The following is a 16,208-nucleotide window of genomic DNA, read 5'->3' as shown; positions in this document are numbered from 1 at the left end:
GTGCTTTTATTATCTTATCTACTCAATTTACCAGAGATGCAGTATTTTTACCTTTTCAGTATTTTTGGACAGAATATGCATTTATAAGCAATGTTTACGAACAGGTCTTTGGACCTATTTACTAAGGAGATCATCTCTTTTCAAAAAAGAGGGTGTTTTTGCTAGAGTTAGTGTCTCTCTCTATTTACTAAAGGGTTACTGTCAGTGAGAAAGAATAATCTGCCAGAGAAACTGTTTACCTGCTTCTCCTGAAAGCTTCAATTGTAAAGTATGGGGAAACCTATATAGGAAGGATGGCTGCTGTACATGTAATGTTGCGATCCTCTCTTATCCCTTCACTATCCCAGGAAGGCAGGCGCATTCCACCTAAAAAATGCTTTATTTATTTATTTATTTATTTATTTATAAAAAGCCGTTTGCCTTATAATTGTTTTTCTATTTTTCATTTTAAGCAGTTAGCGCTTGCAATCTATAGGTGCAGATACATACAGGACTGGCTGACAAAGACTGCGCTGCCACTAAGAGGAATCTCAACGGGGAGCTGAGTCAGGGCCATAGCTAGGGTAGTGCGGTCGGTGCCATCGCACAGGGCACCACAGGTCAGGGGGCGCTGTTTGGGCCTGTCAAATTTCTGTTTATTATCATTCTCGCTTGTAGCTTCCTCTTATTTCATCCCCAGCATCTCCTGGTCTCCCCTATCTCTTCACTGGCCCTTCCCCATGAAGCCATGGCCCTTTTTTGGGTGCATTATGTCCCTTTGAAAAATTGGGGGGGAGCCAATGCTCTTTCTGGCACACGGCACCGAAAAGTCTAGTTACGGCTCTGAGCTGAGTATAATGTTATTAGTAAATTGAGGTGACAAGAGCCATAGAAAATCTTTGTTATGTCCCCTATTAGTTAATAGACCAGTTTATCTTGGCTACAATAAATTGTCATGTTATTGTTAAAAAAAAAAGAAGGTATCATGTTATTTCCATGCATTAATGACATACAATCATTGATGTTAATTTGAGAACTACAAATTGCAAGTTTTTTTCACAAATATTAATTATATTCTCACCCTCAGCGTGACAGGAAAACAAGAAATACTGTGTGTGATATATGGTTAGGTGACAAGTTATCACACAACACGTACTGCAGTAACAGATTAAGTAAGAAATAATGTTGCAGGGCCTTGTCTATATGTATCTAGCATGTTTTTGCTACCAACATGCACCACTTACACTTAATATCCTTTTTAGTTAGTACAAAGTTACATTAAGACATGCAAATAATTATTGTCCTGTTTCTACACTTAATCAAAAATGAAAAAACGTTAACCCTGCGCCTCTGTTTATAATATCAGCTGCTTGTATCCCTCTTTTGTTGTACATTTTAACTCCAACACATAGCATGAAAATAATACAAATGAGAGGTAACCAGCGCTAAATAGTTGTAGTAGCAAAGTATATAGGAGAGAAGTGTATATATGGGGGGCAGATCACTTGTAATGATCCAGGCCAGCACTTCTATTAATCCCCGTTCTCCTTCCCGAACTGTCAGGCCAAAACTTACATTCAGGTTCTGGCTCATATGCACATAACGGTATCTTTTGTCCTGTGGATAGTAGAGTCAGATATCCCCCAGAATACTCTTTCCTGTTGAAAAGGTACTTACATTTAAATGCTATCTTACGTACACATCAAGGTTTCTTGGTATGCAGAAACGTCCAGTCCTTTAAAAGGCAACAGATTTATTGGTACAAAAATCAGCATAAAAATCCACAGAGTCTTCTCATGGATAGAACACTTCTTCCCAAATAAAAACAATCAGTTCATCAGGAGAAATAAGTACCGAGGTCCCGGCCAGAAAAAGAGACGAAAACGGACGGCCGCTCACAATGCTGCAGACAACGGATCACATGGGTGGCTGGATGGATAGATCTCCTTCCGCTGGTATCTTCCTCCTGGTAATAGTGTGGATTCTACATGTTTCGGAGAAGGGGGATTAATAGGAGTGCTGGCCTGGATCATTACAAGTGATCTGGCCCCCATATATACACTTTTCTCCTATATACATTTCTCCTGCAACTATTTAGCTCTGTTTCTACACTTGTTGCTTCTTCTGTGAGCATAATTGTCTGTGTACTACTTACAGTATATACAACACACTAAACCATCGGTGTAATTTATTTGATTTTATTTCAACTGATCATTAGTCAAAGAAGGAGTTTAGAGGGAAGATAATAAAGGCATCACTTTGTAAACTTACATTCTTACCTCGATTAAGCTTCAATATACCTTCAAGGCCCAAGAACATTTCAAGCTATGGTCTGTTCTGTTTTCTCTCATGTCATGAAATCAACATATTTTCTTGCAATACTGCTAGTTACTTAAATTCACATTATATATATATATATATATACACAAATATATGTACGCTACCGGTATATATGGTGTATACACTGTATATTATATTATCATTGCTGTTGTATTTTTTTTTTATATGTCTAGTGAATTGAATGGCATCTTAAAAACTAGCTTCAGAAGGATAAATGGAAACCAATATGAAAGCTAAATCAGGTATCATCATTATCCTGTCATACAGTTAGTGTTGCTTAGCTCACATTCTCTTTCACTTTGATCAATGCACTCAATCTGGGCGTATCAGTCCAGCTCCCGGAGAATGATTCAATGTAAATATTGATATATTGAAGGCAGCTTACATTTCTATGATACAGTAGGTGACATTTTTAATTTCTCTCTGTATACAAGTAGCATTTGTACTTTGTAATAAAATAATATAACTTATTTTAGACTAGCTGGGATACCCGGTGTTGCACAGGTTGAAGACTGGACGTTGAAGTACACTTGCAGTCATGGGCGTAACTACCATAGGTGCAGGGGGTGCAGCTGCTATGTGTCCCAGAGCTCAGGGGGGCCCACCTTCCTTGTCAAAGTTACATGTGTTATATAAATTTATCACCTTTGGGCAGTACATAGGGGCCCTTACAAACTTTTGCTATGGGGCTTACAAATTTGGTGGAGCTAGGTACAAAACTCTGTCTGTGCATAAAAGACAAACAGACAGACACACACACTTTATCACTTATTATATAGATGTTTACCAGGATAAACTAACAGATCCTATGCAAACATTATTTTTGAGTTACTACAATCATAGCTAGAAATTAAATGCATTTCAGCATGGAAAAAGGTTGACAGGTTGTCTAGGTAGACACCAACTGGTAGACAGGCAGTAGGTCGACAGGTACAAAAAGTCGACAGGTATAAAAGGTCGACATGGATAAAGATCGACCGGTACAAAGGATTGCCATGGTCAAAAGGTCGACATTGGGATGGTCAACACAAAAATAGTCAACACAATGGTTTCTTTTGCTGTTTATCCTTAATCTTCACCCAACTCTCCTCTTGGTGCCTAACCCTAATCTTCCCTCCTGGTGCCTAACCCTAACCATCGGGGTAAGGGCCTAACCCTAACTGTCCCTCCTAGTGCCTAACCCTAACCGTCCCTCCTAGTGCCTCCTAACCATCGGGGTAAGTGCCTAACCCTAACCACCCCTACTAGAGCCTAATCCTAACCCTCCAGAAGTGCCTAACCATAACCCTAACTTAAAAAATAAATAAATCTATTGATCATTTTTCTGTCAACCATTCCAATGTCAACATTTTGACCATGACGAACTTTTGTACCTGTTGATTTTCATTCATTATTGACTGTCTATCAGTTGGTGTCTACCTAGACACTGTTGATCTTTTTACTGTAGATCTATGATTAGAACCCCCTGCTTCAGCTATCCAAAGAAAGGACCCATGCTTGCAGACATAGAAGAAATCACCAATGGATAGGGCTATCGAAAACGTGGAAGGGCCGAGGTACTGGGGGGCCGTGGCTAAATTGCAGGAGGTGTGTCCTTGCCCCCTTCCAAAACTAATGTTAAAAATACTTAACTTTGCGGCATTGCGCACTCCACAGGGGGGCGCCACGCACAACTCAGTCAAGGGCGGACACTTCTTACCTACCAGCAGGTCACTGTAGCAGACATCATGCAGGTGGAGTTTGCACAATGCCATGTAGCCCTGCCCCCCTGCTCGGACTCTACCACTGCAACTGTAAGTATTCATAATCTGGGTGGGCTACCTGAGAAAGGGGTGCCCCGGGGCACCTACCCTCCGTGTCATCTCCCCTCCCCCTTAATGCAGCTCTGTATATCAGCTTTAATTGATGGTAGGGAGATGGGTGAGAGATCCTCTTATAAAATATTGTACAGACAGAAATTTTAATTCTAAGAATAATTTTGCAATAAAGAGCTCCATTTTCATATTCATTTTCCACATAAGTGGAAGGAGCATGGGGCCCTGGTCAGTCTACAAGGACTCACCTTTGCTGATGAGTACAGCACATAGCATAAGCATTTGATAACACTAGAGGTCATTCATGGCTCGGCAGCAGTCACATAATAAGTTATATGAAAACACTGTGAGGGGATATGCAATTAAAATTATCCAGGGTTTTGAACACTGGGGGACTTAATAGTACTGACAGCAGCAGCGATGAGTTTCTATAGCACTGCGGGCAACCCAGACAAGGTTCTACCTCGGTTCTACCTCTTGAGAGAAGGGAAGTAGTTATCCCCAAATAAAAAAAGTCTAATAAAAAAAAATAAAAGTTGAGTATTTGGCCTTACCATTTTCTGTGATGATGCGTGGCACTTCCTTTTCTGCTGGAGAAATACATCGTATCTGGTTTCCAACCACAAGACCATCCATCTCTGAAAGGTCTTCAAAAGTGCAGTTGACACCAGCAGACAGTTCTGGTACATTATAGGCTTCCAACACCAGCTGTAATACACAAATATAAACTAATGAACAATATAGCTTCCGCAAGTCATTCCCCTATTTTCACCCAAAATCTTAAATTCAATCACAATTTTAATAGAACTCAGATTCTCAATGAATGAAAATGATCAGCTGGAACAAGTTCCTAAAACTGTTTTACCTCATTGGCACCCCAAACCAAGTATACTGCAGGGTGGAATTTATTGCTTGAACAAACTATGGGTGACATGTATGTCCTTGATTTTCATTTGAATGTCATCGGAACCAGTGGCAAACGCAGGATTTCTAGAGGGGGGTTTCCAAATGCTTGATTTTAGAGTGAGTATGGCCAGTCCATGAAGGCATAATTAGTACTTAACCAGCTTTAATACGCATCATACAAAGTGTATTGTGTGTCATAATTCCAGCATATACAGGACCAGAGATCACAATAAGCATTAAATGCGGCAGTAGGACCATCCTGCCTGAACTGAATGTTTTTGTTTCAGATCTGGGCTCCATTCCATGGCATGGGAGCAAGTCCGGGGATGTCTGGGGGAGCAGCAGAAGAACCTAGCACTGCCCTGGACATATATGTATATATTGGACTCTATAGCAGTGCATCACTAACAGTGCATGTTTTCCAAATCCCCTAATTGGTGCACAGGTTATTTATTACTGGCTGATACATGTTAAAAAATCCACAGGTGGTGCTATTTATATCATTTATGTTACTGAGAAGAACATGCAGCGCTAGTAAAATTCCATTATATTACTATTTATATTGTGGTTATGGTGTGGGCTGGGGAGGGGGGTTTCCAGGCAGATGGAAACCCCCCCTGCGTTTGCCTATGGGAACCCTAGATTAAGCACTCTTGCGCATATAGGGCCTGATTCTGAGTCGGACGAATCTCTCCTCATGATAGCAAATAGTGCATGCAAAGAAACAAATTTGTGCATTCGGTGTAAATACGATTGATTCTGACAGATCTCTGCCTTATCTCGCTTTACGTGAATGGACTGCAACTGGTGCTAACATACTGTACAAAGATCTGTCTTGTGGCAGTGTCATGGGAGTATCATCAGCGTGTAGCTAAAGCTCCATGCATTCTGAGTCCTACATACAGGGAAGGGGAGCCTGTTTCAGTTGGTCTCTTGCACCTAGCATGGGGTTGATGCAAGTGCAGATACTAATAATGACGGCTGTGGCAGTTGGTGTAAAATCAGTGGGATGAGCGGCTTCCCGCTGTACGGAATCTCACAGCTGTACGGAATCTCACATTAGCTGTACGGATTCTCACATTAGCTATACGGATTCTCACATTAGCTGTACGGAATCTCACATTAGCTGTACGGATTCTCTCAGCTGTACGGAATCTCACATTAGCTGTATGGAATCTCACATTAGCTGTATGGAATCTCACATTAGCTTTACGGAATCTCACAGCTGTACGGAATCTCACATTAGCTGTACGGATTCTCACATTAGCTGTACGGAATCTCACATTAGCTGTACGGATTCTCACATTAGCTGTACGGAACCTCACATTAGCTGTACGGAATCTCACATTAGCTGTACGGATTCTCACTTTAGTTGTACGGATTCTCACATTAGTTGTACGGAATCTCACATTAGCTGTACAGAACCTCACATTAGCTGTACGGAATCTCACATTAGCTGTACGGCTTCTCACATTAGCTGTACGGATTCTTACATCAGCTGTACGGATTCTTACATCAGCTGTAAGGATTCTCACAATAGCTGTAAGGATTCTCACATTAGCTGTACGGAATCTCACATTAGCTGTACGGAATCTCACATTAGTTGTACGGATTCTCACATCAGCTGTATGGAATCTCACATCAGCTATACGGAATCTCACATCAGCTGTACGGAATCTCACATCAGCTGTACGGAACCTCACATTAGCTAAACGGAATCTCACTTTAGATGTACGGAATCTCACATCAGCTGTACGGAATCTTACATTAGCAGAATGTAGTAAATCTGACTTCTGCGGCTTCTCTGACTCCGAGATGTGCTCTATTCTGAGATTAACATAGTTGAGCAATTATTATTGGTTGATTGCAAATGTGTCACGGTCGTACTGCGCACGTGCCAAGTTACTTTTGCGATGCTCTCTGAAAAGCTTTCTTCGCAAAGTGATTGACATTGTTTGGGGGAGGTAACAGGGATGTAATCTGATGGCAGGGGAAGCTGCTAATTTAAGTGACTTTACTGTCATAGTCCTAGAATAATATCATGACTTTCCTATCCTTGTGGTAAGACATAGCATCTAAAAGAAAAAGATCCTTAGCAGATCGGTACACAGTGATGTGTAGAATAGGGATGTGTGGTAAATGGTGAGTGCGTTTATATTTCTTAAAAGAGAAACCTTTTTTTGACGGTATTATATGATATTGGCATTCTGTTTTTTACATATCTCTGAATCAGGGGCGTCTTAAGAGAGGAGGGGGCCCGTGTGCACTCCCCGTGCGGGGCCCCCTCCTCTCTCCCCGATGGCCGGCAGCCAACTGACGTGGCAGGCCAGCCACCGGATCACTAGTAGACTAGTGCCCGGAGCCTACTGCGCATGCGCAGAACACCGAAAATATGGCCGCGGCGGCCATTTTCTGGTGTTCTGAGCAGCGCTGACACCAGCCGCGGGACCACGGACAGGTAAGTTTAAAATAATATGGGTGCTGGGTGTGCGGTGCACACACTGCATCTATTATAGATACGCCACTACTCTGAATACATCGAGAACACTTTGAAACAAATTCATAGGATAGATCATAGAAAGCAATGGAACCATCCTGTATTTCCACACAGGGATATGTGCTTCTTTCCTCTCCTCAGCCGTTACCAGACTCACTGTGGGTCATGTGTTACTCAGCATAAGTTATGTCAGCCCCTTTCATTAATGCAACCTTTTCTGATTCTTGACATGTATAAAGTCCCGAGGAGTGATATTGTCCATGATACACACAGTGCATCTGATGGCCACTTCCATGCCACGTTCAAACTAATAATATTTAAATTTATATTTAAATAGAAAATGTTGAATACTTGGCAAACGCCACTAAAAATAATCTGAAAGCACTTAACTCTTTTTATTATTGTCCATTTGCAATTTGAATTCCCACACAGATGATGCATTAGTAGTACTTGTGAGCAATCAATTGCAGGAAATATACCTAATATTGGGCCTGATTCATTATAGATCGCTATTGCGATCGCAGCTGCGATTCCGAATGCAGATCTGCTGTGGAAATATGCTAATGTTTGCAACTGCTCAGCCAGCAAAGAGACACCCACTACCGCTTTCTCCCATACGTAATATCTCGCTGTCCTGCGTATACATCAGTAACATCGAGTAACATTGGACCCTAAGAATTACAGCAAATCTGACCTGTCTCAGAAATTGCAAGTCTCGTCGCACACAGTACGTACTCAAGCAGCGCATGCCGTTGCAGTGGCTTATTTATGCACGCCCAGGAAACATCGTTCAACCGACTCCGACCGCTCCCCTGTCACCACCCCCACACGCTGACCTCCCATCACTCAATCTGGCTTTGTATATACGTACAAGATCGCAGCGCGATTGCAATGCTGACCTGCGCACACGCACTGCGGTGCATATGCATTCGCAGAACGCACCATCAGCTGATCTGTGTACACTGTTGCAATTGCCATCCATGACGAATCAGGCCTATAGTGCTATTTTAAACACTGTATATGATTTTTCTGTGATATTTGCTCGCTTTTATGCAACCTTCGAGGAAAAAACTTTTTCAAATATTTCTGGAAAGTACAATAAAAATCATGTCTGCGTTAAAAACATAGCTTGTTTTATAAAAGAAAAAAGAATGGGAAGTTTAATAGAAGCACGATTAAAAGTCTTGATATTGTTTCTGTTTCACTATAGAGATTGGTCAATATCGCTCAATATTGAATGTGATTTTTTTTTTCTTTGCTGAAGAATACAACAAGCACAATAATATTATTTGCAAAAAGCCGATGCTTCACGCAATGTAGATACAATTGGGCCGCTCAGACGAAGAAAAGAAGAGACGCTCAGAGAAATTGATGATTTCAAGGATGAGCACATTATGCTGAAATAGTATTGTTATTCTCCACTGCTCTGAGCAGAAGATCCATTCAAAATAGATCTTGTAAATCTTTCAAATAATTCTGCTGCAAATAATTACCCTAGAAGACTGCAATCAAGTGCATCTTTGCAAAAGAAAATCAATTACTCTTTTTAAAACTGTAGATTGGTGAAAAACACAATTCCTAAAGGCAGAAAGGTCGGTTATTATTAAGTGGTGCAATTATCTTTAGTGGAAAGGACTTTTTTGGAGTTTTTTAGCATTACAAGATATCCGGAGTAGAAGTAATACTTACAAAACAAAGACTCTACTCTTGGGTGATTTCAAGTTAGTTAATGTAGTTGGTCAGTAAAACAAATACAAAAGGCAATGCAGCATGGTTACACAATAGTATCGGCCTATCTAATATGTGCTACTGCTACCTCTTATTTCTGTGCAATGATTTTTTTTGTTTACCCACAACCCTCAATTATTTATGTAAACAAATAAAGTTTTGTTTTAAAGATGCGTCTTGCATAATTTGCTAAATTGTCTAAATATATGAGAAGATGCCATCCCTGCAATTATAGGGCCAAATGTAATAGGTAGTCTGTTTTAGTAACAGTACAAACTCGCACTTTTAAAAAGTGCGAGTTTGTACTAAAACTCGCAAATTCAATAGCCTGTGAACTTTTCAGCTCGAGGCTACTGCATTTGAGAGTTTAGGCGAGTTTAGGACTATGTAAACTGACACCTTTTAATGCGAGTGGCATTAAAAGGTGCGAGTTTTAGAGAAGCCATCACAGATCAGTGAGACCCCCTCCCCAAAAGCATAATCAGCCCCGGGCTTTATAAAGCCTGTTCTGGTTCTAAAAATACAGGGTCCAAAATGTGTAGGGGGCCCCAGTATATTAAGAACCAGCACAGGGCTTTGTTGAGCTGGTCCTGGCTCTGGATAATCAGGGGACAAAACGAGTAGGGGTCCCCTGAAAATTCCAGAACCAGCACCGAACTCTTTCTAGCGGGGGGTTAATGCCACAGCCAGGGAAAACCTTTCACCGGTTTCCCCGGCCAAAGCATTATCCCTGACCGCTAGTCAGTCCAGGCCGGGGATCCCTGGGGAGTTGGGTACCCCCCCAATAAAGGGGTACCCCTCTCCAGGGCACCCCAGGCCTAGACTGATAGCCCGGGGCTATCCCCGGCACCCTAGGGCGGTGGGTGCCGGGTTGATAGTGTAAAGTGTAAAAATAAAGTTTGCATATTTTCTTTAGTTGTAGAACCACAAGTACCAGCAAGCCTTCCCTGCATGCTGGTATTTGGAGAACCACAAATACCAGCATGCGGGGCATTACGGGCCTGCTGGCACTTGTAGTTCCACGACTAAAGAAATACGTAAATAAACAAACATACACCGTGAAAGTATAATTTTAATAAAACATACATGCACACTCACACTCAGTGGCGTAACTACCGTAGGTGCAGGGGGTGCAGCTGCTATGGGGCCCGGACCTACCCGGGGCCCGGACCTCCCCTTGCACCTACAGTGCCAGGCCTCGGTCTGTGCTCTCCCCCTCCCCTCTTCTCGCTTTACCTGCTCGTTGGTAGCGGGCCCCCCCCTCTGTGGTCACGTCCTCTTGAGCGTCTACGCCTTCGGCTTCCCTTCATTGACTTATACTGGGAGGAGGCTCCTCCCAGCATCAGTCAATGAGAGAGGAAGCCGACCGTGAGTGGTGGTGTGCCTGCCCTGCGCACCGCAACCACGGAGCAGGTAAGTAGAGAAGAGGGTAGTGAGGAGGGTGCGGGGGGGGCATGGCCAGCTCAAGGGACGTTCGAGTGGAGTGGCCAAACAGGGGCAGCTACCCACAGCTAGCTTATAATATGAGTGCAGTGTTTCCCTGCCTCTGGTCTGTTTGACAGTTTAGCACCGCAGAGCTAAACAGTATGGGTCTCGCAAGACTTGCTTTCTTTCAAGGATGCTGCACCGCAGCCCGACTCCCCGCCCCCCTACAGCCTCAAATTTTTCCTTCTCCTGGCAGAGCAGTGCAGCCCAACTTCCTCCTTCTTCCTGCAATGCAGCTCCAAAGTTTTCCTTCTCCCTGCAGAGAACAGCGCAGCCCGAATCCTTCCTTCACCGCGTAGTGCAGCGCAGCCTCAAATCCTCCTTCTCCCTGCAGCGCAGAACCAATCACTCCTCCCTGCAGTGAAGAATAGTGCAACCCAAATCCGTTCCTCACCGTGTAGTAGGCCCAATCGCTCCTGCTCCTTGTGCTGCCTACAGTGCAACTCGAATCCCTCCGTCACCGTGCAGCTAAGCCCCAATCAATCCTTCTCACTGCAATGCAACCCAAATGCCTCCTTCCCCCTGTAGCCCAAAATCGATCTTCTACCGCAGCCAGAATCCACCCTTCTCCCTGCAGCTGACTGCACCATAAACAATGATTAACAGTGCAGGGACGGCTGAAACTACTCCCCAGAGACTACACACTCCAGGCATGTGGTAACTTGGTAAGCCAAACTTGCAAATATATATATATATATATATATATACTGCTCAATGACAAGGTGCGGGCTCCAGAAAGTCGACCTGGGTCCGGTCCTGCTTGGGGGGTGGGGGGGGCCTTAGAGGCGGGGACCTATGAGGGCCTGTGAAAATTTTGCTATGGGGCCCCCCTAGGTCTAGTTACGCCCCTGCTCACACTCACACATACTCACCTAATACCCAAAGTAATCCATAGGGGTACCTGAAAAAAAAAAACCATACTCACCTCTCCTATGCGTAGATCGCGTCCACTTCTCCAAGTAGGCAATCCAGGGGTTAAAATAAAAAAACGCTAAAAACCTGATCCATGCCGGACTGAGCAAAGGTATGTGTGTACACATACCTTTGCTCCGCGTAAATGACCGGGGCACACGTGTGCCCCGTCAGTGACGGGGCCGCCAGCCAATCAGGGAGCATCTCCGTCGGAGCAGCTCCCTGATTAGCTGAATGCGGCCAGCCTGTGACTCCCATAGACTTCTATGGTGAGAAATCCCCATTGAAGTCTATGGTGGGAACCGCTACATCGTAGCCGCAAGATTAATTGAGGTTAATCTTGTGGTTACATCAATGATACAATGTCGGCATGGATCGGGTTTTTAGCGTTTTTTTATTTTAACCCCTGGATTGCCTACTTGGAGAAGTGGACGCGATCTACGCATAGGAGAGGTGAGTATGGTTTTTTTTTTTTCAGGTACACCCCTATGGATTACTTCGGATACTAGGTGAGTATGTGTGAGTGTGAGTGTGCATGTATGTTTTATTAAGATTATACTTTCACGGTGTATGTTTGTTTATTTACGTATTTCTTTAGTTGTGGAACTACAAGTGCCAGCGGGCCCGTAATGCCCCGCATACTGGTATTTGTGGTTCTCCAAATACCAGCATGCAGGGGAGGCTTGCTGGTACTTGTGGTTCTACAACTAAAGACAATATGCAAACTTTATTTTTACACTTTACACTAACACTATCAACCCGGCACCAACGGGCATAGGGTGCCGGGGATAGCCCCAGGCTATCAGTCTAGGCCTGGGGTGCCCTGGAGAGGGGGACCCCTTTATTGGGGAGGTCCTCAACTCCCCAGGGATCCCCGGCCTGGTCTGACTAGCGGTCAGGGATAATGCTTTGGCCAGGGAAACCGGTGAAAGGTTTTCCCTGGCTGTGGCTAGACAGAGTTCGGTTCTGGTTCTGGAATCTTCAGGGGACCCCTACTCGTTTTGTCCCCTGATTTTCCAGAACCAGGACCAGCTCAACAAAGCCCTGTGCTGGTTCTTAATATACTGGGGCCCCCTACACATTTTGGACCCTGTATTTTTAGAACCAGAACAGGCTTTATAAAGCCCGGGGCTGGTTATGCTTTTGGGGAGGGGGTGCACGTCATTTTTTTTTATTTAAAAACATTTTACATAAGTTCACACAGAAACATGTATATATCTCATGGATATGTGCATGTTTCTGTGTTAATCTGACCTGCTCAGGATGTACTCGCTAGCCTGAAGCAGGTCTATTATTTGGGGACTTTTGGTAATCTTTTTTTTGCGAGTCTGAAACAGACACTCTATTACATTGGGCGAGTTGATTGTTTTCAATGTGAAAACATCTGGATGCGAGTTTGAGAATGGAGAGTTTTAGTAACTCTGAAAAATGCGAGGTTTAGTGAACAGACACCCTATTACATTGGAGAGTTGTGAAAAATTGCGAGTTTAGCACCAAACTCGCAATTTACCAAAACAGACACCCTATTATATTTGGCCCATAGGGACAAATGTAATAGGGTGAGAGTTTAGAAAATATGAGAGTTTAGCAGTAAACTCTCACATTGGTTGAGTTTTATCTTCAAAACGGGAAAACATCTGAATGAGATTTTAAATCGTGAGAGTTTTTTAAGTCTAAAAAAACATGCAAGTTCACTCTGTTACTTTGTTTTTGGACTTTATTACATTGGCAAAGTTTAAAAAGTGTCAGAAACTCTCACTTTTCTAAACTCTCACCCTATTACATTTGGCCCATAGTGTCTCATCTACACCACAACCAGGGGCGGATTGGGCCACCGGGACAGTGGGAGATTTCCCGCTGGGCCGGCCCGGACCTCACTAAATTAACCTTGCTGGCAGGGCCGCCCGCCACCGATTAGACTGTCAGTGCAGTGCAGAGAGCAGCGGCGGCCCTTTCTATCAGAGCCGCGGCCGCGCTCAGTGCATCACTGTGGCCAGCGGCCGCGGCGCAGGTATGCACAGCTTGCCTCAATTAGTGCAGTCTGGTCTGGTGCACTAGTACTACCAGACACACTGAGCACCTGTGCCCGCACAGGCTGCAGTGGAAGAAAGAGGCGGGCCGCGTCTCCTATGTGTGAGGAGCAGCAGCTGGAACACTGTGGGCAAGCTGATGCACGTGTCCCTACTTCCTCTATCGGCTCCTCCCCCAGCAGGACCTGCTTCCTCTGCTCTGGACGGACAGGTGGAACTTTGGAAGCAGTGACCTGAGTGAGCACCATGGAGCAGGCTAGCAGCACAGCCAGATGACCTCAGTTCAGCAACAGACGGTGAGTCCAGGGGAGTGCCTGGGTGTTAGTAGTGTAGGAGGGGGTGGCTGGGTGTTAGTAGTGTAGGAGGGGGGTGCCTGGGTGTTAGTAGTGTAGGAGGGGGGTGCCTGGATGTTAGTAGTGTAGGAGGGGGGTGCCTGGATGTTAGTAGTGTAGGAGGGGGGTGCCTGGGTATTAGTAGTGTAGGAGGGGGTGCCTGGAAGTTAGTAGTGTAGGAGGGGGTGCATGGGTATTAGTAGTGTAGGAGGGGCATGCCTGGGTGTTAGTAGTGTAGGAGGGGGGTGCCTGGATGTTAGTAGTGTAGGAGGGGGGTGCCTGGGTAATAGTAGTGTAGGAGGGGGCTGGCTGGGTGTTAGTAGTGTAGGAGGGGGGTGCCTGGGTGTTAGTAGTGTAGGAGGGGGTGCCTGGGTGTTAGTAGTGTAGGAGGGGGCTGGCTGGGTGTTAGCAGTGTAGGAGGGGGGTGCCTGGGTGTTAGTAGTGTAGGAGGGGGGTGCCTGGGTGTTAGTAGTGTAGGAGGGGGCTGGCTGGGTGTTAGTAGTGTAGGAGGGGGTGCCTGGGTGTTAGTAGTGTAGGAGGGGGGTGCCTGGGTGTTAGTAGTGTAGGAGGGGGGTGGCTGGGTGTTAGTAGTGTAGGAGGGGGTGCCTGGATGTTAGTAGTGTAGGAGGGGGTGCCTGGGTGTTAGTAGTGTAGGAGGGGGGTGGCTGGGTATTAGTAGTGTAGGAGGGGGGTGCCTGGGTGATAGTAGTGTAGGAGGGTGGTGCCAGGGTGTTAGTAGTGTAGGAGGGGGGTGCCTGGGTGTTAGTAGTGTAGGAGGGGGTGTCTGGGTGCTGCTAGTGTAGGATGGGGGTGCCTGGGTGCTGGGAGTGTAGGATGGGGTGCCTGGGTGCTGGGAGTGTAGGATGGGGGTGCCTGGGTATTGGTGGTATAGGAGGGGGTGTCTGGGTGCTGGTAGTGTAGGATGGGGGTGTCTGGGTGCTGGTAGTGTAGGATGGGGATGTCTGAGTGCTGGCGATGTAGGAGGGGGGGTGTCTGAATGCTCCGGAGGTTTTGATAGCAAATGAAGGAGGGTGCTGCAGTGCTAGAGTGTCGGTAGTGAATAAAGGGGGTTTCTGAGTGCAGAAGAGATATTAGTAGTGTATGACGCTGGTGCTGCAGGAGTGTTGGTAGTAATGAGGTGGGCTGTGCATTGGAGGTGAATGTGGGAGGGTGATTGGGTGCTGATGTAGTGTCATTGGTGAATGAGGGAGGAGGGGAGTCATTGGTGAATGAGGGAAGTGTCTGGGTGCTGATGGGGTGTTGGTAATGAACAAATTAATGAATTAATGCATGTGTGTACAGGTTGGGGGGCACCGGCCGCTATTTTGCCTCTGGATGCCTCTTATGAAATTACGCCTCTGACACTAGACATCTCCTATTCAATCAGGAACAGAATGTCACCCCAAGCCAGTGCATTGGTTGCCTCTCTTCTCTGACATAATTGCTGCAACTGACTGTTAGATGTAAGTACAGGCCTTCTTTATACTTTGTGACAATTACATATATACTGCATGTATAAAGGGGCCTATACATTTGCCGACTTTCTGCACGATGTGACCAAAACCAGGAGGTTTTGGTCGGAACGTGCAAACAGTTTGCTAGTGGATAGCCAGCAAGGACCAGCGATGCGCGTGCACGCTGGGTCCTTGCTGACCCTGACTATCTATAGAACATGCCGGTCAACCTGACGACGGTCCTCAGTTTCGGCATGTTAATAGATAGGGAGGTTGGGCTCCTGCACTGAAGACGTTCAGTGAACGTCTTTCAGTGCAGTGCCCGCACCTCAGCGACATGATAGTCTGAACGTTGGACGTTCAGACTTTCATGTCGTTAAATGGATAGAGCCCTTTACATTGTCATTTTGGTGTTGCAACATATTAATCATATGCACATTTTACTGCTGAATATTAACATGTTGAAGGGGACTGTGAGCCTTCCCAGCTATTGTTTCACACTCATATAGTTGAAATGTGTGTAAAGGTGCCCATCCTCTACAAGATCAGGGATAGATGGCACGATTACGACATCGTAATTTTACCGTCGTTTCTCTAGGGGGTGCAGTGCCTACACTGAACAATATGTCGCTCAGTGTAGGCACAGTCAATCATCCCCGAAAATGGCCAATCTGTTGTTATCGGCAGATGGGCTTCCATGTTCGGGCAATGATCGATGTCGTAAACGACCA

General features: G+C 45.0%; 1 protein-coding gene across 1 annotated transcript in view; it reads right to left on the bottom strand.

Moving 5' to 3' along the window:
* Positions 1-16,208, bottom strand: part of PLXNA4 (plexin A4) — a 774,189-nt gene that overhangs the window by 203,372 nt on the left and 554,609 nt on the right. The window contains exon 7 of the mRNA XM_088468696.1: positions 4,688-4,841. Within this exon, the coding sequence (XP_088324822.1) occupies positions 4,688-4,841 (154 nt within the window). The remainder of the gene's footprint in view (positions 1-4,687; positions 4,842-16,208) is intronic.

Source organism: Taudactylus pleione, unplaced genomic scaffold, assembly GCF_031769625.1.
Source record: "Taudactylus pleione unplaced genomic scaffold, aTauple2 ptg000086l, whole genome shotgun sequence".
Lineage (NCBI taxonomy): Eukaryota > Metazoa > Chordata > Amphibia > Anura > Myobatrachidae > Taudactylus > Taudactylus pleione.
This window is presented reverse-complemented; position numbering and strand designations above follow the sequence as displayed.